Source organism: Danio aesculapii, chromosome 14, assembly GCF_903798145.1.
Source record: "Danio aesculapii chromosome 14, fDanAes4.1, whole genome shotgun sequence".
Classification (NCBI taxonomy): Eukaryota; Metazoa; Chordata; class Actinopteri; order Cypriniformes; family Danionidae; genus Danio; species Danio aesculapii.
The window spans coordinates 9935097-9960051 of NC_079448.1; the positions used below are offsets into that span (position 1 = coordinate 9935097).

The 24955-nt window shown below is 38.7% G+C and overlaps 1 protein-coding gene across 1 annotated transcript; it reads right to left on the minus strand.

Annotated features, from left to right (window-relative positions):
- Positions 1-131: 131 nt before the first annotated feature.
- On the minus strand, positions 132-24650 carry msnb (moesin b). Its single transcript, XM_056472317.1, is given in 12 exon segments — positions 132-296; positions 6032-6262; positions 8706-8798; positions 11565-11725; positions 12597-12727; positions 20015-20197; positions 20304-20399; positions 20472-20618; positions 22182-22265; positions 22358-22632; positions 24362-24457; positions 24567-24650. Coding segments are annotated over 12 exon segments (1725 nt in total). The 5' UTR covers positions 24630-24650.
- Between the last annotated feature and the right edge of the window lie 305 nt (positions 24651-24955).

Here is a 24955-nt window from a genome sequence, read left to right on the forward strand (position 1 = left end):
ATTTTACCTTCAAAACAATAAGATAATTCAATATATCTGCCACTGATTTGAAAACAAACTGTAATAGATAATCAAACACAGATATCAACTGTGTATTGACTAACAGATGAACAATCTGTGAAACTGGGAATTCACATGGACTCAAATTCATCGATGCGCTGTTTGGTGTTTCCTTGTCGGATTTGCCGCAAGGTTTTGTACTTGTCCCTCCCTAACCTCACATTCTCAGCATGGATCAGATCGTTTGCGGTCTTCTTGCTGTCATCACGGGCATCTGCTAGCTCTGAGCTCAAAGCCTGTAAAGACATTAAGGAACAAATCAGTATTGCAGAATTTCTATATGATTGGACCATTTGATTGCCAATAACTGGCCCTTGCACAGTTAAAGTACAGTGGTCCCTCGTTATTCACGGGAGTTACGTTCTAAAAATAATAGGCGATAGGTGAAATCCACGTCAGCTTTATTTTTTACAATGATCATAGATGTTTTAAAGGGCCCATAGTTTACCTCTTTTTTATGATTTAATATTAATATTATGGTTCTTCTGAGTGTGCCAGTTTAGGTTCAGTTTAAAGCACAATTCAGATTTGTTTATTATAATGTGTTAAAAAGTGTCATGTTGGGGGCGTGTCCACAGTTCGCTGATTTATTGGTGTGTTGCTTCACATGTAGATTAGTTTCGGCTTCCCGTCAACGTAACAAGGGGGCAGGGCCATGAGCTCACCCGCTCTACGTTTTCGTTTCATTTGCAACAGAGTCTGACAGGCAGACTGCGAGAACGAGCTGGAGTGTGAGGTACAGCATTCAGTCGTACATGTACAACTCGGACACAGACCAAGCAGAGAGTACAAAATCATTTGTGTCTTTGTTCAGTTTTACAGCCAACTGTGTGCTAGTTTCAAGTGCCGAGCTTGTACACAGAAACTAATAACCACACACACTGAATTAACTTTGACTGAGGCACCGGATGCGCCGCTCAAAGCTGCAACATGGCACACCAGACACCCTCTGTAGCGCGGCAGAAACATGTGTCCCGAATCGTCGCGCCACGCATTTTTGAATTCTAAACATAGGTTTCTGCAGCGGTCCGCGGTGCCCAGCCGTCGACTTGAGTGTACCCTGATAGAAACCGATGTTTAGAATTCTAAAACGCATGCTAGTTAAGATCACAGGGAGCTTCTGGGATCGCGAGAAAGGCTAACGGCTGAAGTATAAGGTAGACTCGATGAGTACACATGTTTGCAAACCTACCTAAAGATACAACCAATAATTCCGATTAAAGCGATAATGTGGAGAATATTACTCTTGTGTTGAGCCCAATGAGCCTTGCATCTAAAAATAGAGCTAGGGTGTTCCTTTAGTGATATCGCTTTGACTCACGCTGAAAATGGCGGACGTGAATCAACAAACTGAGGATATGATGACGCGCCTGTCAATCAATATTGGTGGGCGGGGGGACCGCACTCCTACGTAAAGTTGCAGTCGGTTTGAAAACCCGCTCCAATTGGTCCACCGTTTTTATGCTGTTAAATTGAAAAAAAAAAGCACTGGGTGTGCTTATATCACCCAAATTGACAGTCTATACACCATACATGCACACATGGCTGTCCAAACAGCTTGAAAAGTAGATTTTTTGCCATAGGTGCCCTTTAAGGCTGTAAACCACCTCAGTACACAATTTATAGACTTTTCTCAGACAGGCATTAACATTTTCACACTTTTCTATCTTGTTTAAACACTCTCAAAGTTCAAACCTTCGTAGAAAAATTAGTCCAGTATTATAGAATGAAACCAAAGATCAAAACCATTTGATCTTCATTCATTTATTCTATAATGGCGCCCTACAGCTTCGTAACATCTACCTTCCTTTAGCGTGTCCAGAAGTTCAACTTTTTGTGCGATAGTTTGCATCTTCCTCTGCCTTTTGTGTGCTACCGCAGGTGCCTTTGAGGGCGCAGAACATTTTGTCGACATTGTGGGGAGAAAACTTGCAAACATACAGTCCAGCACTTCAGAGTCACACTACTAGCGATCGAAGATTTATGTAAATTTGCCAAGGTGAATGCATTATGTACTGTACAGGAGACACGGCATGGGGGAGATTGATTGACAATGCTCTACAGCCAGTCAGGATGCAGAACACAATGCACCAATCAGGACGCAGAACACGATATGCGCTAGAAAAAAAGCATGTCAAATTGCAAACTGCGAGGGCTCGGTAGGTGAACCGCGTAATAGCGAGGGACTACTGTAAATCTTCATTCATTCATTTTCCTTCAGCTTAGTCCCTGAGGGTAGCCACATCGGAATGAAGGCCAAATTATCCAGCATTTGTTTTACTCAGCGGATGCCCTTCAAGCTGCATGTAGTCAATCTTATAATTATGAAAATCACTATTAAAATAAAACAAGAAAACAAATGCATAAAGCCAATTCATGGCATGATTTAGCTTCACCGTTAGTCTTGTATAGGTTGGAGGACTTTTCTTTTTGTCCTTTTTAAAAGCTGAGCACTAAACAATGTGCATTATTATAACACAAATTTATTTGGTGCTTATGAACCCAATAGCCAATCAGAGGCTTTAGTTTAGACATCGCTGATAATCCTGGAATGTTGAGTGCTCGCTCTTATTGACTTGGGCTGCATTCCAGTCCAACTTATTTATGCCCTTTACTCGCTAACGTTCCTCCATCTTCCTGAATTGGATCGAAGACAATAGAACACACAAGACATGTCACTCATATAGTTTTGAAATTGTAACCAGACATGTGCTTTTTCGACAGTTTATGTGGTCAATAAACACACTGGAATCTCAGCGAATACTTGCTTCACAGACATAAGAAATATATCCACATAAAGCTTGAAATCTGCTTTTATATAAACCAATTGCACTTGAAAACAAAAGTTTTCTAATTTTGTAATCAGTATTAAATGAATGCGATGTACAGTCCATTCTGTCAAATGCACATCACATTAAAAGAAACTACTCAAATGCCCACAAACTTGTAAACAAAGAGCTGCTGCCATTTCTGGAGGAGATTCGCCATTAAGACAAGTGCGATCAGACATAGCGTTATCCAGTGGATGATAATGTGTAGAATGGTCATAAATGAGGTTGGTGTTGTGATCTCGTTTCTTTTGAGTGCGCATATGCCGGTGTTCATTTCGTTGACGAAAATTTTTCGTCATCATTTTTGTGACGAACAAGTTTCTACCAACGAAAACTGAATAAAAATGAAGTGATGATGACGATAGCTATAATAAAAATATACTGACATTTTCGTTGACTAATAAGAACAAATGAGAATGTGATTGGGGGACTTTTTTGGTGAATATCCAATCACAAATAATCTTGGTGTGTGATGCATGACGCACGTGTAGGTAGTCAACGGATCCTTCCAGAACCGAACAAGTCACAGACCATATTATCCTTAAAAGATTGGTGGGTGCCTACATGTCTGAGCTTTGATTTCATTTTTAAAGCAATCCACAGGCACCCAGCAACAGGTTATCCACAGAATGACTCGCCAGTTGCGATCACAAATGTGTGCTAATTAACTTTACATCTTAACACAATAAAAGAGGCTACACTCAAAGACCCCCCAAACCAGTTTTTGAGAATGCTCAGCAAAGCCCCTTTTGTTCGCACCTGCAAATGGCATCTGCAAGGCAATGCACATTCTCAGGGAGACAGAGAAGTGATCAGAAAAGCTTCCAAAGTTTAAATGGACATTCAAGTAAAACTGTGTTTATTTGAGTAATGTATGTTTGCTTTAAGTTTCTGTTGGTTTTTGTGTGTACATGTTCAAATCTTTAGATTCGAATCCCCAAAAGTGATTTAAACCAAAGAGCTGATTCTTACACACGTACACACAAGTAACTGGTCCACAGGACACGCAGGATGACACAGGGGCATCTGTCTGATTAAACTATATGAAATGGCAACAGCTGAGAGAAAAAGAAGATTGATATTTGATGTCAAGACAAAAAGACCGTAAACTGCATGGGGTCGGAAATAGCTGATAAAAACAAAACTAAAGCGACATCATGCCAGGAAATCATCGCGAAACTCACGCAAATGTTAAACTTGGATCTGTTTATTTACCCTTGTGCGTGCTTTTGCTTAACTGAAACAGTGTAGCCTCTCGCTGACCTTTAGAGAATTTACTCAGATTGTACATTAAGGGCGACGCAGTGGCGCAGTAGGTAGTGCTGTTGCCTTACAGAAAGATGGTCGCTGGTTCGAGCCTCGGTTGGGTCAGTTGGCGTTTCTGTGTGGAGTTTGTATGTTCTCCCTGTGTTTGCGTGGGTTTCCTCCGGGTGCTCCGGTTTCCCCCACAGTCCAAAGACATGTGGTACAGGTGAATCAGGCGAAATTGGCCGTAGTGAATGTGTGTAAATGTAAGAGTGTACGGATGTTTCCCAGAGATGAGTTGCAGCTGGAAGGGCATCCGTTGCGTTAAACATGTGCTGGATAAGTTGACGGTTCATTCCGCTGTGGCGAGCCTGGATTAATAAAGGGACTAAGCCGAAAAGAAAACGAATGAATGAATGAATGAATGAATGAATGAATGAATGAATGATTGTACATTAAAAGTTATTAAGTCGGTCAGTCTTAAATTAATATGATCATAGCATTCATTTTCGTGAGGAGTTGTTTCCTCGCGGGTTTCATTTTAGCTGCGACTACAGTTTAGCTAACCCACTAACTTGCGCTAGGTTCAGGTGCACAGTCTGCGTCTGCCGCGTCTTACAACAGCCATGTACTTCAGTGTACCACTACCACAGAACAAAAACTGCTTTATTCAGGACGTCATTCGACGATGTGATTATTTCTGACATCTGTAATTATCATGTAGTGCTATAATCTCCACTTAACGAAACTGCCTTGAAGTGAAGCGCACTTTTATTAGTCACGTACATCTTCGATTTAGAATTGCTCTATGTGAGTTAACAGTGCCATGAGACTGAGTGCACATTTTACAAGATAACTCATTATCATTTGCCAGTCATATGTCATTAATCTACTTATGTACTCCATGTTCTGTAAGTTAACACCATCTACAATAGTAAAGCTTGCTATGGCTTGAAACTGTTTAACAGACTGGTAAATAAGACTAGTTGATTACCACGTTAAAATAAAGGGATTGCTAAATAATTGCCCAATCCAGCGTTTTCAGATGGCCACTGTGTATACATGTTGACTGATTGCCGACACATAATTGTACATATTACTTATGATGTAAATAAACAGTGCATATAAAATGTTTGGTCTTCAATGGAAAAGCTATATTCCACATTTTAATAAGACTGTTTTATTTAATTTTATGTTAGAATATTGTGTACAAAATCACATGATTTATCAAAATGATATACAGTTGAAGTCAAAATTATTCGCCATCTTGTGAATTTTTTAAATTTTTATAAATATTTCCCAAATGGTGTTGAACAGAGCAAGGAAATTTTCAAAGTACTTCCTATAATATTTTTTCTTCTTTTTCTCTTCTTATTTGTTTTATTTCAGCTAGAATAAAAGCAGGTTTAAATATTTTAAAAAACATTTTAAGGTCAACATTATTAGCCCCTTTAAGCTATTTTTTCCGATTGTCTAAAGAACAAACCATCATTATACAATAACTTGCCTAATTACCGTAACCTGTCTAGTTAACCTAATTAACCAAGTTAAGCCTTTAAATGTCACTTTAAGCTGTATAAAAGTGTCTTGAAAAATATCTAGTCAAATATTATTTACTGTCATCATGGCAAACATAAAATAAATTTTATGTTATTAGAAATGAGTTATTAAACTATTGTGTTTAGAAATGTGTTGAACAAATCTTCTCTCCGTTAAACAGAAATTGGAGAGAAAATAAACTGGGGGGCTAATAATTCAGGGGTGCTAATAATTCTGACTTCAACTGTGCATCATTGATCATGTTTGGTTACATCTCTTTTTTATATAAACTAGTGGTGGGAGGTTATCTATGCCCACCTATAATATAAACACGCATACCTATCTCTTATTCTCACCTGTAGACGCTTCTGCAGAGGTTCGTTCTTCTCGGTTTCTGTGATGCGCTGCTCTTCACTTCGATCTCGAAATGATCCAGTGGATGTGAGCTCAGCGCTGGCCTCGGCACTGCTCTCATCGTTCTCATCATGGTCATTCTCCGTCTGGGATGTTGCCTGGATGTGGACCCCAATTAGCTTACTCTTCAACTCCTCTTTTGTCTTCTCCAGGTCTACCTCAACCATAATTGCCTGCCAACATACTCATACAGAGAAAGCTCAGTGAACTGTCATGAGACTGTGTTTGTCTGAGGCTACCCATGTGGAAAAGATGGCTAATGCTTTACATTACAACCCACAAAAGAATCGCTTAATTCAAAGGAGTTTACAACGTACCTATTTAAAACTACAGAGAACTTCCACAATACCTACATGCAGGTACAAAAAAACAATATGAAGTGTTTGAGGGCAATAAGAGGGTAACAAATCCAAAGTCCAAAGTTCAAGTCCAAATTTACTTAAAATTAAGTATTTCATAATTTAAAGGCACCTATTTTGAAACTACAGGGTATTTTCCCTCATGTAAAATAACATTAACTTAAACATTTTCTCAACTGCTGTGCAAACATACAATCTGTTTATAGTTTATAGTTATTGTGCAAGTGTAATATTTGCTGGCTGTAATTTAAAGTGATGCCTAACCCTCTTGTTAAGAGTAGCTACTGTAAGTGTAATAAACACAAAAAAACATTATATTCTTGCAGTTCTGCATTCTATGTATTAAAGAGCCCCTATAATGGGTTTTTGAAAATGACCTTCCATGCATTGTGTAACACAGCTCTAAGTGAATGACAACATCCAGCAGAGGTTTAAATCTAAAAGTGCAGCATGTTTAAAACTATTGACTCTTTAGCGAAATATTTGACTCCGAGTCGAATAAACGAATCAAGTTGGGTTCCGATCTTTTGTTTGATTGCATCGACGTCGATACGGTACATCACCAAATATCTAATTCCAGTTTCGGTAAAATGTGCACACGCTTTCCATGCACACACTAGAGGAGTGATCACGGGACTGATCATGACGCGAAGATGGCGATCACTGACAGATGGAGATTCGGCTGCGGGGAATAAAGTGTTAAAGTTTATTTTTACAACAACACAACGGTATAGCCAACCTAGAGCTGCGTTTGTTCATGTCATTTTTCTGATTTTTGATACAGTAACCTACGCTTCAATGCAGGATTCGACGGCCGTTTACTATTGAAGGAGCAGCAGAGACTATGGGACTTTGTCAAACTTTGACAGGGACTTTGTCAGTAACTTTTACAGTTCAAATGGACCAGTTTCTTCTTCCTCCAGATCATAACATGTAAGTGTCATTAAAATTGTTGCCTCGTTTTGTGTAGTTTACAAAATATGTGTTAAATTATGTGTTATAAATTGTAATCACCCCTCGTGGCTTGTAATCACGTATCTATTATAGATCAGTGCTTGTACTGTATCGCTCAGGTTAAATCTGTATGGGGCTGTTCACATATCGCGTCCAAAACTACATTAAAAATGTGAGGCATGCTTCTTCCTTTACCGATTTAAATGCATTTCTGAACTGGCGATCCTCTGCTGTTTGCCTTTGCTATGGCCACCATCAGCTGTTCCACACACATGGCTCGGTCAATTTTTAAAATAGTTCAACTTTAGCCACTGTGTGGATTAATACTGAATGTGTGTCGTTGTTATTACTTGGGGTTAGGTTTAAGAGTAAAGCAATATGCTGGTGTTTAACTGCTTTGCTTTATTGCATTCCTGCACTGGGTTCACACATACTTTGTGCTAAAAAAAAAGTGTAAACTAACAAACCATGGTGGATGCGCAAGACCAACTGTCAAGTAGAGTGGCTTCGGTAAAGTTGCTTGAATGACTGTTAATCAATATCTAGCCAACTGGAACATGTTTAAACCATGTTTTCATCTTAAACCACGTTTTCACGTTAAATTTCATCTGCAACAACAATATGACCTTATATAATGATATGTTTGGACATTAACCTCTGAATGCATAATTAGCCAAAGAGCTAAAGAGATTTCTCTGCATAAAAGACTCGCGAATGGCAGGTTAAGCTGCTGCTGCTGATTCTCCAAAAAGGTAGGTAATGAAATATGAAAGAAATATGGATGATGTGTGGATGATTGACAGGGCTCATAACTAAGCAACACAACGATCCGTTAATGAGGAATTAGTATGTCCCAAAGCTTGCATACTCTTCTGTTACACACTCAAAAGTATATACTTATCCTTTACAAAAAAAAGTACACACTTTTAGGGAGTAGTACAAGTATGTGAATTGGGACGCAGCAATACTGTTTTTCAAATTCTATGAATTGGGATATACTACTTGACTCGCATACTGATTTTTGGCTCACTATATAGTATGGAGGTATGCGATTTTGGACGGAGCCATTGTGTAAATACTGCCTTTAATTATACTTATTGTAATAATGCTTAATAAATTAGCATTTATTACCCTCTTGTTGCCCCCAAAATATGCACATTGTTCTCTTGTCCATACGAGTAGATATTGTGGAAGTTCTCTAGATTTAAATAGGTACACTGTAAACTCTTTTGAACTGTGCTTCTTTTGCAGGCTGTAATATAAAGCGTTACCAAAAGATGCTATAGTATATTTACACTCTCACCCTTCTCTGCCATTTCCTGGCTTCATCCTCTTTCTTCTTTTTGGCATCTTCCAGAAGATTGATCTTGGACGTCAGCTCAGCCAGCTCTGTTGCCTATAAAGATGTACAATGTTTTTCTCAGAATACTTGAATATCATGATGGGGGACTGGTAAGCATTAAAAAGTGCACGAAGAATCATAAAAGCACTGCAATGTGCCACAAAGACAAATTTAATACATTTTCTGTATTATTGCATAATCAATGGTAACTTACTCTAGCCGGGGAGTTGAAATTGTTTTTATACTCTTATGATAGAGCTTTTATTATAGTGCAGAGATGATCAAACGTGTTCCTGTAGGGCAACTGTCCTGCAGAGTGTAAATTCTAAGCTGAACATCTTTATCGAAGGTTCCTTCCAGAAATCCATTAGCAAAACTTCTAGGGAATTGTGTTAGAGCTGGTTGGAGGCAAAAGTTGAGGCTTATATATAAATCAACAGTTTTACTGAGAGAAAATTTGCTTTTATGAATAATTTAGCATTGCCCTGTTAAAACATTTGAAAGTTTTTTTCTATATAAATAAACATGGAGTTTTTGACCGTCACAATTATGTGGATCTTGAATGAGACATGGTTTTGTTCCTTGTATTGTATGTGCAGTGGGAATGCTCTACAGAAACTACAATGAGTGCTCAGAACTACTGCTGAATCGAGAAATATTTTCTGGTCCATATAAACCCTTTACATAAACAGAGATGAGAAGCAGCCACTCAAGAGTCTATTGTGACATGACAATTAACGGCAGGGATGGACAGTGAGTGGTATTGTAGTAAGTAACTGAGGTGCGAGCTGTAAACACCCCACTATTTTTAGGAAACAATTGCAACTCATTTGCATTTAAAGAGACATGCAAAACAGTGTTTTTGCTTCCACAAATCAACTACATGTGAAAAATTAGTTTCAATTGAAAATCTAATTTCCAAAACCATGTGATGTTCCAAAATGTTCCAATGTGTTAGGGACCATTCACACAGAACACAGTTGATTTTCCATTTTAATGCGCTACTTTTTCATGGTTTTTCTATGTAAACACACTCCTTCCTGCAGTGCAGTGGGAAGACTGTAAACTGCATAGTGCAGTATGGACTTAAGTGGACCTAATGGGCTTTTTAAAGGATGCAGAGATATAGATGTTCACCCAACTGTATCATGCAGTTTAGAATTCACCCTCTGCAAGAGGGAGTGTGTTTGTATAGAAAACAACAGAAAAGTAACATATTGTTATGGAAAAACATGTTCTGTGTGAATGGCCCCTAACACATGGGAAACACTTCTAACAACTATTAGAGCTGGTTGGAGTGAAAATTTGCAGGACAGTGGCTCTCCAGGAGCATGACTGGACACCCCAGTCTGTTTTGGAAAAGTAAATCATTTATATTCTGTAATTCATTTACAATTTCTGTCATTCCAAACTATGATTCAAATAACTTTGTACTGCATGTGTTTTGATAAAGAAACTCATTTTTGGAATGACATGAGGGGTGTCCAACAAGAGTATCCAAACTTGGTCCCAGTGGGCTGGTGTCCTGTTTGCGAATTTGCTTGGGTGCGCACGGCAGATGTCAACCACGGCAGAAATCAACCTATAAGCTTTTAACTTTCCTCCACACGTTTAAAAACATCTAGTATGCCTAGTATGATGAGTTTAATTAAGGAAAGAGATAAACTCTGCAGGGGAGGGGCCCACCAGGAGCCGGATTGGACACTCTTGCACTTTAATATCTACACCGCTACAGTATGGGTGTCCAAACTAATCCAAGATTTCAGACTAAGGCCCAATCCCAATTCTACCCCTTAGCACTTCCTCTTACCCCTACCCCTCATTTTGCGCATTCACATGAAGGGGTAGATACCCCTTCGAACTGAGATTTTTCAGGACCACACTTAAAACCAAGGGGTAAGAACATTTCCCAGAATACACCAGCCACAACGGAAGCATAGCTGCACCCGGAACTAAGGAGAACCACAAATTAGTATTCTTATGTCATTGTTACGAATTTTTACAACAAACAAGCACATGTTTTAACACATTCATAACCACGCTCGTGTTTTACAGTCATGCTTTAAAAACCCGCTAAAATAAAAACCGATAATTTGGTTCTATAAGATCTATAATCCCTAATAATAACTTCTGTATAGCAGTCCCACAACATACTGTCACTCGATGACACTCGAATACCCTGTCAGAAAAGTCTAGTGGCTGGGAATGACCTTTTTACAGTGTCTGTTTTAATGTTTATGTTGTTTTTGGTGTGTTTACATAGATAAATATGGCCACTGTGTAAATGTGCAGTACAGTTACGATCTTATTGACACATTATATCCTTATAATAACATAATATATGACTTCAGTGATTTCCTGAAGATAAATACCAAAAATTAACACAACTGGAATAACTACAGCAGTTGGCATCATCTGATCTCATATGAAGGAAGAGATCGTGATGACATATGATGACGTGTGCATGTGCTGTAGTGCTGTCCCATTTCTTAGGGGTAAATTTTGAAGCCCTTCCCCTACACACTTCACACAAGGGCCAAGGGAAAGGGGTACAAAAATAGAATTGGACCCGAGTAGAAACATACAGGTAAATGTTCTTGAGTCTAAATCTAGAGGAAAGTGAACCTCCAGGAGCAGGACTCTAGAGCAGCCACACCTATATAAACTAATTGAGGTCTTACTACTGTAGGTATATTTGAAACTTCCATGCAGGTGTGTTGATGCAAGATGGAGCTAAACTCTGTAGGAGACCGGCCCTCCAGGACTAGTTTTGGTGACCTCAGCTCTACAGGATTTTATAAAGTATTTACTCCTCCATACCAGATTCTCTTGGTTCTTCGTCTGGTTCTCAGATCGCTGCAAGAGTGCTGATTTCACCTCTTCTGCAATTCTGCGGTCTTTCTCCAATTTCTCAGCCTCTTCTTGAGCAAATTTCCTTTCCCGTTCCAGCTCCAGTGCTCGCTTGGTCTGCTCTTCAAGCTCTGCATGACACAAATATAATGTAATATAAACTTTTCAGATGAGTAAGATATTTAGGGTGCTTCTGTTCTTGGGACTTTGTGACTATTGGAGACAAAGAGATGGAGTATTTATTAAACTACTTTTCAGTTCTCATTAGCTACATTTCCATCCACCCATTTTGGATATGCGCATAAAAAAATCAGTAGATGGAAACCCCATGATGCGCATAAATTTTGAAAATGTGCATAAAAAAACATATACGTATACCTTAGTAGGATAAACTTTTTATTCGATAAGAAAAGATGCACAAATGGAAACACTTTTACCAAATAAATTTCAGTATGCGCATTAAAAAGTCATGTGATTTTGTTATAAGACATCATGTGATGATAAAAATGTGTGTGAATGGATAAACAAGCAGGCTGAGCACACTGTAAAACATCTGAAATGTTGTTTTGGTCATTCTAAAACACCTTAACCATTTTAGTATTAGTGATATTATATTATTAATGACCTCCAGAATCAAGAGCGTCTATGCTCCGCGTCTCACGCCTTCAAACGCCACTGCGCGTTCAAAGCTTGTCAGGATTGCTTTCTGAGGCGCAAGTCAATTATTAAGTAACGAAAAGACCTACTGCAGAAAATTAAGTTTTTACTGTTCATATTTGGCGCCAGTTAATCACGAAGTGAAGATTTTGTTCTCTTGGAATGGAAACGCTGCTTTATTCGCACGTCTTTTATGAGATAATCCAGTTTTGCGCATAAAGTTTTTGCACATTTTTGGATGGAAACATAGCTATTGAAGACACTATTTGTGAGAAAATTACACACATCACATTTAAACCCATTAAATCAATTTAACACTTGTAGAAAGACATTTGTAGTTCCAACCGTCTTGAGCTCTTTTGGTTTGTTCCTCGATTTGCCGCAATCTTTCCATCAGCTCCATTGTTTCTCTTGCAATCTTCTCAGTTTCTTTCTCCGCATTTTCTCTTCTTTTTTTCTCATTTTCCAGAAGTGCTCTAAAATTAAAATGCATAAACACCGTGAATCCATGAAAGGAATGTAATGTTTTGTAAAAAAATAAATAAAAATAAACTCTCTTAAGGCCAGAACACATTAAGCCTATAGTCGGCCATTGGGCCGTTGGTAAGCATCTGTTAGGCTTATTGGTTTTGTGTGTTTCACACATTGTCTTTTGTTGGGTTAACGTCAGAGTCAGTTGGCCTTATTCAGTATGTAGAACTGTCCTCGCTATTGGTGATTAATCGAAACGCAATAACAAAAATCTTAGGTGACGAAAAGATGCAAACAAATAAAGTAAAGAAGGAACACAAAGAAGCCAGCTGTAATTTTGTTGCATTTCTCAAATATTTGCAAACAACATGAATTATTAGATTATTAGACATATTTGCACAAGCAAATCCCTCTTTGGTGAGTGAAAAGCAGGATTGGCTAATCGGGAGGACCGGGAGAATTCCTGGTGGGCCGGTTCGTTTTTGGCCGTGAGGGCTGGTGTCTGCCTCACTCACAACAGTTGTACTTTTTATTCATTTATTTATTTTTCATTTATTTTACCATAGCCTCACTCTTTTTATTCATTATTTTATCGCTGCTCCACTATTTTCATTTATTTTCTCGCAGCCCCTTGAGCAGAATGCAGCCTGCAGGTAAATGATGACGTAATTATCATTCGACTCCTCCAACAGCGGCACCTTGCTCATCAGCAAAATCATTTGTTAAGAGAAACGCAAGAGATGAAAAATGGACAATAAAAAGCGCAAATGTGGTGCTGAAAAGGCCAGGATTTAAAAAAGAAAGCTCTAGAAACTGAGAAGGAAGGGCAAATATACTAAGATGAGGACATATTTTGTTAAAACCAGTAGCAGCGAGAGTACAACAACACGTAAAGACGATGAAACGGCCGGTAAGTTAACATTAAGCTAATTAGGAGCAGTGAAAAACAACAATGTCTGCAAACCACCGTTTATGTACAGAACTTTTTCCTTGTACCATATCTCTTCAGCAGCAGCAGCAGCCTCTTGTCCAGTTTGCCGCTAACAGTGAAGAGCCAGGTCCCGTAATGTTACCAAGCACCAGTCATGAGCCCAACACAATAGAATGGGCAGGCAGGATTGTCATTGAATGAATATAAGAATTCATTCATTCATTCATTTTGTTTTTGGCTTAGTCCCTTTATTAATCTGTGGTCGCCACAGCGAAATGTACCGCCAACTTATCCAGCACATGTTTTATGCAGCGGATGCCCTTCCAGCCGCAACTAATCTTTGGGTAACATCCATACACACTCACTCATACTCATACACTACGGCCTTCCCAATTCACCTGTACCACATGTCTTCGGACTGTGGGGAAAACCAGAGCACCCAGAGGAAACCCACACGAATACAGGGAGAACATGCAAACTCCACAAAGAAACGCCAACTGACCCAGCCGAGGCTCAAACCAGTGACCTTCTTGCTGTGAGGCGGCAGCACTACCTACTGCGCCACTGCATCGCCTTATACGAATTCAAGTAAGTAATATTAATCAGGGGCATAACGAACATTTTAAAAGTGGGGGGACAGCTGAATGAGATCTAAAATTTTACGTTCATTTTATTATCAATCACCTGTTTCTAAATCGTCTGTCTCTAAAACTGAGGGGGACATATCCCCTTGCCCCCAGTTGCTATGCCTCTGATATTACTATTAATGAATATTAAACCTGCTTATTAAAAATGCTCTGAGACAATTAATGAAATCAGATGATTCACTACATTAATGAATCTGACTTAACTTGATCAGAAAGCTAAAAAGGGGGGGAAAAGCCGTCATTAGAAAGTAATACTGTGGTTAAAAATGTCTGGCATATAACAGTGCAATCCTTGTTTTATTCTTTATTTGTTTAAGGACTGGATATCTGTGAATAATTTTGCACAGAATATAGATTCAGATATTGCAGAAAAGGACATTGAGATGTTTTTTAAAGAATAGTGTTGGAGATTTACCCTTTAATGTTCTCATATTTATGAAAAATGATGGAAGTTGTAAAGCAGCTGTTTCCTTGAAAAAGACATGATAGTGTCATTGGAAAATTCAATACATTTAATTTTAATCCTTATTTCATTCATATAGCTTAATAGTACATGATTGTATTTATTTGATATTTTTTCATTTGAAGGTTTGGATATTTATGAGCACTAATTCTTACAGAAAATATATTATGATACTGTTAAACATTATATTGTGGTAACTGTTCAAATAAATCTTCACTGTGAAGTACTGAATTGAAAATGACGTTATTTTAATATAGTCAGTCGTGAACTAAAGTGGGCTGGTCTAAGTCTTGAAACTCCAGGCCTGAAAAGGAGTCCCACTCCGGCCCTGGTGAAAAATATTGTAAAAATGGTACAAAATGCTGCTTTATTTACATTTGTATCTGCGCACCGCAAGTTCTGGTTACCCTTTGCGGGATGAAAAAACAGATTACTGCCCCCTGTAGGTGTGGAAACACATTCTCATGCAGGCACAGAATGTGTGCTCTTGTTTCAGTGTGCTGCTGTCTGTTTGGTGTGTTCAAGTGCAGCTTTTTGGTCCAGACGGGACTAGGCGCTGCTGACATGAGGTGACTACACCGTTGTTTTTGTCAGCATTAGTTCTTTAGCATCAGCTTGGTGTGTCCCAGACCTAAAACACAATTTATTTTAGTCACTGTACCAAAATCTAGTGTCTATCTTGTCATTAACTGCATTTCTAATGGTTTTGTCAAACCAAATGCAAATATAACTTCCAAATGCCTTGCTGATGCCAGAGGTCAAATGAGAATGGCCAGACTGGTTCCAGCTGATAGAAAGGCAACAGTAAGTCAAATAACCACTTGTTCAAACCAAGGTATGCAGAAGAGCATCTCTGAATGCACAACACATCCAACCTTAAGGCGGATGGGCTACAGCAGCAGAAGGAATGTTTCAGAATGTCTCGCCGTGTTTTGAATTGATCCAGACCGAGGTAAAAAGAATTAAACAACGGACATAAACAGCAATTCTTGTATTATGCATTAGTTTACACCATGTAAAGCAGTCCTAGGGAACATAACATTTCTCTACAGGTTTTTCTGAGTTATCTACTGTAGGAGACTCAGAATGATGTATTAATGCTAAAACATAAAATGTGCTAAATTCAGTCAATCATCAAGGTAATATACAATATGTAGACCCTGGAGTTACAACAACGTAGAACAGTGTCCGTGCACTTGGTCAAAATCAAAGGTGCAAAGGCTTGTAAGATTAGTTAGATTTGCCCTCAAAAAGAATCCTGAATGATCTTGAACCTTACTGAATATTACTGTCAATATCAAATGTTTCTTTCAGATCTATCAGGGCCAAACAATCTCCTGATTGAATCAGTCTCATGGTGTGTTTCAGGGTCAAGAATCCGAAATTGTACTTTCTGTGAATAAAGTATACTGTAGCAGATGAAGCTCCAGGACTGAATGCAAACTAACCAATATCTTACGTCATCATAACCATGCAAAATGAAGGTGTTCAAAGGAGTCATGAACACCTTTATTAGTTGGATCAGCTGTGTTTGATCAAGGTTGGAGCAAAACTGTGCAGAGCTGCGGCCCTCCATGAACTGAGTATGAGACCAATGATTTAGGCGTTAGTGACAAACTGCAAGCTTTGGATATTTATAGCACTTTTCTATTTTCAAAACGCAAATTTGTCATTGTTTTGGAGCTCACTAGCTAATACATATCCCTAAAAGGAACAGTCTAAAAATAACATCTATAAAACATTATTTTAAATTCACAGGACCTTTAAGCATTATTTTTGCTTCCCTTCTGCTATGATAAATAAATATCCACTCTTGCAATCAGCAAGTTCAAGTTCAAGTTCAAGTACGGTACTTACAATCAGAAATCGGAGCAAACTGAAGCAAAGACTGGCGTGTTTGTTTGGGTTTATTTTGAAATATAGAGTGTTAAGCATAAATGCTAGGAGATCCTTTACTGCACCTTTAGACAATTAATATTTTTAACCACCACTGCATAGACTTTTTATGGTATTTAGCGAACTTGAGGTCATTTTGCGACAGTTATTCAGCTTATGGACTTGTCTTGTTAACAATGGTACAGTGTTTGTGTGTAAAATCTTGTATTATTTGTTGTTATACATACAGTATACAGAAAATTATTGCTTGTGGATAAGGCAAAATTCTATAAAACAGTGACCTAAAAACAAGGGCATTTACTCTGTCAGCAGCTGTCAGATTAACATCTTGTAACTCAGTTTTTCCTCTAGGACTTTTTCCAGCTGTGGCGGCAGGCCTTTTTTTTCTACACAGATCTACCAACTACCTGTGGCGTTACTTCAATGACAAATGTAGTGAGCGCAGTATTAGAAGTCGATATTGCATTTATGTAATAGCCTACAGCATGCGAATGTCTTTGCTTGCGCGCAGATTTCCTCTGCTCGTGCACAAAACTCTTCTTGTGCGCTCTCAAATAAACGCTGTGTGTTTCTGCTAAGTGCGTTATTAGAGTTGCTAGGAATATTTATAAATGTGTCCAATAGACATACAGAGTGGTATTAATGTGTGTATTAATGAAGTAAAGTGAAACGGCTATACGTCGTGTTTGCTGGGTCTCACGCATCACGCACCTGTCGAGTCAGTCAGTCAGTCAGTCAGCCAGTCAGCACGTAACCTTAAAGGGTTAAACAAATGATGCACAGCACTACTACGGTTACAGAAATGTTTGCCCTGTTATAATTCACCTACCCTTTAATAAATTTTGGTACGATTATAACCCGCTATTAAAAAAATTAAATGTTTTCAATGAGAAGCTGTAATGTAGCCGTGGCATGGCCTCGCCATGGAAGAATGAATGTAGCGGAAACCATGTAACTTGTACATGCTGTTGTGCAAATTCCTTTATGTATATGTTCATTCATTCATTCATTTTCAACCTCTTTTGCGGGGCCGGGTCGCGGGGACAGTCTTAGGAGAGAACCCCAGACTTCCTTCTCCCCAGACACTTCCTCCAGCTCCTCCGGGGGGATCCCAAGGCACTCCCAGGCCAACCGACATACATAGTCTCTCCAGCGTGTCCTGAGTCTTCTCCGAGGTCTTCTCCTGGTGGAACATGCCTAGAACACCTCCCTAGGTAGGCGTCCCGGAGGCATCCAAAACAGATGCCCGAGCCACCTCAGCTGACCTCTCTCAATGTGGAGGAGCAGCGGCTCAACTCGGGGATCCTCCCTGGTGACAGAGCTCCTCACCCTATCTATAAGGGTGCGCCCTGCCACCCTGTGAAGGAAACCCATTTCGGCTGCTTGTATCCGAGATCTTGTCCTTTCAGTCATGACCCAAAGCTAATGACCATAGGTGAGAGTAGGAACGTAGATTGACTGGTAGGCTCAGCTCCTTCTTTACGGACCGGTACATCGACCGCATTACTGCTGCTGCTGCCCCAATCCGCCTGTCAATCTCAAGTTCCATTCTTCTCTCACTTGTTAACAAAACCCTAAGACACTTGAACTCCTTCCGGGGGTAAGAACTTTCCTCCAACCTGGAGATGGCAAACCACATTTTTCCAGTGGAGCACCATGGCTTCGGACTTGAAGGTGCTGATTCTCATTGCAGCCGCATTCCACTCTGCAGCAAACCGCCCCAGTGTATGCATAAGGTCAATGTTTGATGAAGCCAACAGAACAACACTGTCTGCGAATAACAGATGAGATCCTGTGGTCCCCGAGCCGGACCCCTTCCAGCCCAAGACTGCGCTTTGAAATTCTGTCCATAAAAATTATGAACAGAATTGGTAAAAAGGGCAGCCCTGCTTGGGTCCAAAATGTATTGGAAACAAGATTGATTTATTGCTGGCAATGCGAACCTAACTCTTACTCTGTTCATACAGGAACAAGACAGCCCTTAACAGAGCGCCTCTGACCCCATACTCCCAAAGCACCCTCCACAGAATGACACGAGGGACACAGTCGAATGCCTTCTCAAAGTCCACAAAACATGTGGACTGGTTGGGCATAGAGCTGGTCCAGTGTACCACAGCCTGGACGAAAACCGCATTGTTCCGCCTGAATCCTAGGTTCAACCATTGGCCGGATCCTCCTCTCCAGTACCCTGGCATAGACTTTCCCAGGGAGGCTGAGGTGTGTGATCCCCCTATAATTGGAGCACACCCTCTGGTCCCCCTTCTTAAAAATGGGAACCACCACCCCAGTTGCCCCCACACCTCCCCAATGGCAGTGGTTTTTATATTTATGTAGAAAATATTTTTTTGTAACATTTTAATCCTTTAATTTATTTCATATGTAAAGATATTTGTGTATTGCAGTACTTCTTGTGTGTATTAAGCAATGTGTAAACGTTTAGACCCACATAGGCACATAACTTTAGACCTGCTTTTATATGGTCAATGGCGCAGTCTATTTCAGTTCTTTAAAATAGCAACGCTGGTCTGAAAATAACAACAAATCACGCCAAACACGTCATGTGCCTTGTTGCACCGGGTGTATGATAAGAGTCTTAGACTTTGAGCCAAGAAAAGAGAAAACAGCATACACGCTGACGTCATGAGGAGAGAACTCTGCTTTCACCCTGGCCAGAGTTTTCAGAACATTTTTTCAGTGTTTTCATGTGAACGAACAGATAAACATGCATAGCAACAAACTGCGGTTTTGGAAATGCCAATGCTCAAGTTGACATGGCCTTAAACCAGCAACCTTCTTGCTGTGAGGCAAACATTGCCTTTCTTTTAAGAATGATTGCAATACTGACTCAAGATTGTTGTGTTAAAGGTCCTATGAAATTAAAATAAAGGTTTTCAAATGTTAGTATTAGTATTGTTCTTTTTAAGATATCTATAAACTAGTGTGCTCCAAAACAGTGACAAAATTCATGCTTAGAAGATACAAAACTGATATCAATATGTAAAGCTTGTAGTTTGTCACTTTGCCTAAATGGATCAACGGTTTAATTCACTTCAACCCATACTACAGTTTCTCATCAAATCATAACCAATGAAATTCTCTCCAAATCTGACATGCCCCACCCCCATCAAGATGCTTCACATTTGCTTTTCATTTGATGCACTTGAGTTCAACCTGTTGACTATATTTACTGACCCATCATTACTAGATTTTTAGAACAGAACTGTACTGAATTTACTTTCACATAAAGCTCTACCTAAAAGCCAACATCCGCAACATGTGCCTTGGTTATATTAAAAAATAGTGATGGATAGGTTTGCTCTCTGCCGTGAGATATGTTTGTTATTAATGCTGTCACCTCTCTTGTTGCCTCTTGTTCTTCTCCTCTCTGGCCTGTGCTTTCATTTGCTGCACTTCAATGGTGTCTGGCTTGCGGCGGCGCATGTAAAGATCATGGTTCCCCATGCATAAAGCCAGGATGCGCTTGTTAATTCGAAGGCGAGGTGCATAGAACACAAAGTCCTGTGGAAAAGGTTACATGCTGAACGTTTCAGACAGTTATAAAAGAGATGTATGACAACCATTTTCAACCATAAATAAAAGAATAAATCTAGTAATACGAGGATACATTTGTTAAAATTAGTTACCGGGGACTTTTGTCTATAGGCTTAATGACAAATTTCTTGTCATTGAAAGAAATATTCCGTATCTCACTCCAAGGGAATCCAATCTTAGGTGTCAGCCTAATGAAAAACAGGAATATTAGTATGGTCTACTGCACCAAATGGTTGCATATGAAATATAGACAGGTGTACTTGTCTGATCGCTCATAAATGTTGAGTCCCAAAGCATCAACACCCAACCACAACTCAGATCCTTTTTTGTTTTTGATGCTGAAATAGTTCACTCCGTACATCTCCAGATCCTGGGAAATCTTCAGGTATTCTATCATTGCGTCCTCTCTGTTGACATAAAACTCAAACCACTCATTTTAGCTTCAGAGTATTGTTGTCGGTACAAACCCGATTCTAAAAAGTTAGGACACTGTACAAATTGTGAATAAAAAAGGAATGCAATACTATACAAACCTATATTATAAACCTTTATTTTATTTACAATTGAATATAGATAACATATCAAATGTTGAAAGTGTAATATTTTTAAATTTCAGGTCAAATGTTGGGTCATTTTGGATTTCAAGGCAGCTACACATTTCAAAAAAGTTGGGACAGGTAGCAATAACAGGCTAGAAAAGTCAAATGTACATATTAGGAACAGTTGGAGGACAAATTTTCCACTTATTAGGTCAATTGGCAACATAATTGTGTATAAAAGCCTCTCAGAGTGGCAGTGTCTCTTAGAGGTCAAGATGGGCAGAGGATCACCCATTTCCCCAGTGCTGCGCCAAAAAATAGTGGAGCAATATCAGAAAGGAGTTTCTTAGTGAAAAATTACAAAGAGTTTGAAGTTATAACCATACTGGATGCCCGTGATCTTCAGGCCCTAAGACGGCACTGCATCACAAACAGGAATGCTACTATAATAGAAATCCCAATATGGGCTCAGAACTACTTCCAGAAAACGTTGTCGGTAAACACAATCCACCGTGCCATTCGCTGTTGCCGGCTAAAAGTCTATAGGTCAAAAAAGAAGCCACATGATCCAGAAGCGCAGGCGTTTTCTCTGGGCCAAGGCTCAATTAAAATGGACTTTTAGGAGTGGCAAAGTGGAAAACTGTTCTGTGTTCAGACGAATCAAAATTTGAAGTTCTTTTTGAAAAACTGGGACGCCATGTCATCCGGACTAAAGAGGACAGGGACAACCCAAGTTGTTATCAGCGCTCAGTTCAGAAGCCCACATCTCTGATGGTATGGGGTTGCATGAGTGCGTGTGGCATGGGCAGCTTACACATGTGGAAAGGCACCATCAATGCTGAAATATATATTCAAGTTCTAGAACAACATATGCTCCAATCCAGACGTCGTCTCTTTCAGGGAGGACCTTGCATTTTCCAACATGACAATGCCAGACCACATACTGCATCAATTACAACATCATGGATGCATAGAATAAGGATCCAGTTACTGAAATGGCCAGCCTGCAGTCCAGATCTTTCACCCATAGAAAACATTTGGCGCATCATAAGGAAAAAGATGCGACAAAGACCCGAGACAGTCGAGCACCTAGAAGCATGTATTAGACAAGAATGGGAGAACTTTCCTATTCCTAAACTTGATCAACTTGTCTCCTCAGTTCCCAAACGTTTGCAGAAAAGAAGAGGAGATGCCTCACAGTGGTAAACTTTTTTGATGTGTTGATGCCATGAAATATAAAATCAACTTATTTTTCCCTTAAAATTATACATTTTCGCAGTTTAAACATTTGACATGAACATAAAACATTCTGGAAGTTTAAAATTTGGAGCTTCCACTTCATTGCATTCAGATTTTATTCACAATTTGTACAGTGTCCCAACTTTTTTGGAATCGGGTTTGTAATTTTATATGTGGGAATATGGATTCTACCTGCTCATAGACTTGTGTTGCTCATGCCACACCTGAATTCTTTGTTCCCATTGCTCTTTAGTTAGTTTGTGCTGTTCTAGGACTCTAACAAATAAAAAGGTATTATAGTTTTTTTAAACAGTACTATAAACCAATCTTACACTGTGATAAAAGCTTTAAAAGAAATAAAGAAACACCTTTGTGGAAGCAGTTTGTCTCTGCACAAATATCCAGGAATGTGATATTGACTATTAAAGTCATTGTGTTTCATCTGTACAGCATATGAGGCCAGCAGAACAGCCGTCTCAGGTGGACAGTAGATGTCATCATTCAAAATGGCTTCTTTCACCTGGAGGAAAAACAAGCGCTGTGTGGCTTCCTGAATCAGCTCTTCTGCCACATCCTCAGGGTAGAACTTTGCTCTGAATTTAATCAGCAGTGGATTTTCTTTTCTGACATCTTGAGCAGTCACCTAACATGCAAGCACAAATGTATTTGTTAACGTACTTTAGTATAAAAAGGTAATCAGCCTAAACTGACCAATATGACAAATTAGTATCAAAAAATGGTAAATAAAAAAAAATGTCTTCAAAATAAAGGTCATCTTCTTTTGATCTGCTTTTTCAGTTTTCAATATCGGCCTTATAAACGTCAGTTCACAAAATTAATTAAAAAAATAGTTTTACCTAAACACAAACTTATCGATAGTAAATTCAGAAAAACATGCATGGATGTTTAGATATTTAACAAAATGTAAACGTCTTTCAGGTAGTTCAATCACCAGTAAGAGACTTCGGGCCCTATCTTACACCCAGCGCAATAAGGCGCAAGACGTGTTTGGTGTGATTTATTGCTATTTTCAGTCCAGCGCAACAGTAATTTTCATGTTTTGCACCATGTTGTTTAAACAGCAAATCCATTTGCGGCACTTTGTGGACTGTGTGTGCTGGTCTAAAAAGGTGTGTTCAGGCACATTGTTGGTGTTTTGCTATTTTGAGGAACTTAAATAGACCACGCCATTCACCAGCTAAAAGCTGCTCTAAAGTCCAGCGCAGAGTGCGTTAGTTATGCGCATATGTGGGTCCAAATGCTTGATACACACAGGATGTACAGCAATACACAAATACATTCACATATGAAAATTTTTTTACAATAATTATTATTTTCTACATAAATATAAAAACTACTACCTCCATGCCTCACCTCAGGTTTTTTTTTTTTGTATAATATTATTATTAGCAGTATTATTTATTATATGCATATTTATATTTGTTTTAATAAAAACAAGGTTTAGATTTGTCCACCTAGATTTGTCAAGTTTTGGAGACGTATACATCACCATATGGGGCATAAGAATAGGACGTGTGTTTGGATATTTTAATCACACTTTATTATTATTGTTCATTTATTCGTTTGCTGGAAATTACTGAACTGATTTAAGAAATAGTTTTGAAACAAATCTTTGCACTTAACAAACAAAATTAAATATGTAGGCTACTGGATTTCTTCATCAAAGTGCATACAACGGCGTTTCCTTATCCACGAAAAAGTAAAGTAAAGAGTGAAAGTAAAGTAAAGAGAAAGTAAAGAGGCTGAATGGAGGAGGTTCATTCTTTATATAGTCTGTTCAGTTTCAAAGTCTACCATGTAAATTGCGAATGCGCAAGGCGCATTATCATTTTGACACTACGCACGCCTCTGTATCTCAATCCTAAATGGCAAACAACATATTGAGGCCTATAACATACATTACAGAAGCATTCCTCTGACACAAATAAGATGCCAAACATATGCCTACAAAAAAGAAAGCCCCGTCTACGCTTTATGTCAAGGCCTCAGTCTGAATTTTTGATAATAGTTGCAATAAATGCTTTAAGAATTGGCAGTTAGCTATAGTAACATAGCTATTAATCGGTTTCACAGAGCTGAGAAAGGACTGGTTATGACAAGTTGTTCTTTGTTTCAAAATATGTATATCTTGCTGTTTAATATAATGCTGTTAGTACTGCACAAACGTAGCATATGCATAAAGATATTTGATTTAAAAATATTAAACAGAGCATAGAGATTCATATTCTTGATAAGTACTATTGTTTCGTTTGAAAATAGTTCTGAGTCTTGCTTATAAGACAGCTGGGTTAGAGCAAAAAAACAAACAAACAAAAAGAAAGATTATACATACAAATATAATAAATATTAACCCGCTTATTGAGTTTCAGCCATGTAGAGAAGCCTTTGCTGTCCTGATACTGCAGTCCAAAGTACCAGATCTCTCGAAGTCCAATTGTTTTTACAACCTTAAACAGGAGGAAAGAAAATGGAAGGATGTCACTGACTGTTCACCCATAAGGTTTTCCAATTCTGTGCTGCATTATCAGACTTAAAACGAACAAACAAAATACATACTTGGTCAAAAAGTTGTTTACCAGTTGTACTGGACTGAATGGCAAACTCCAGCTCAGCATCCATTGTAGTGACCCGCACGTTTATCTGAATACAGCAAATACATGTGCTAAATAACATTTGCTATATATTGTTAATTGTAAAGCAACAGTGAATAAGATTATCTGCATTTAAACAAATAAATAGCATTATCAAATAGCACTAAATGCATTGCAGATCACTACAAAGTCTTGACAAGTGTCAATAACCCCCAAAATAATAATTTCAGAACAAATGGAAGTATTTAAGATAAAAAAAAAAATAGTGAACATGGTGGTTCAACTCATACCTGACAATACATTAGTTAAACAAGGCTAGTATACAGGTCAAGACCTATACTAGCATATCAAGAT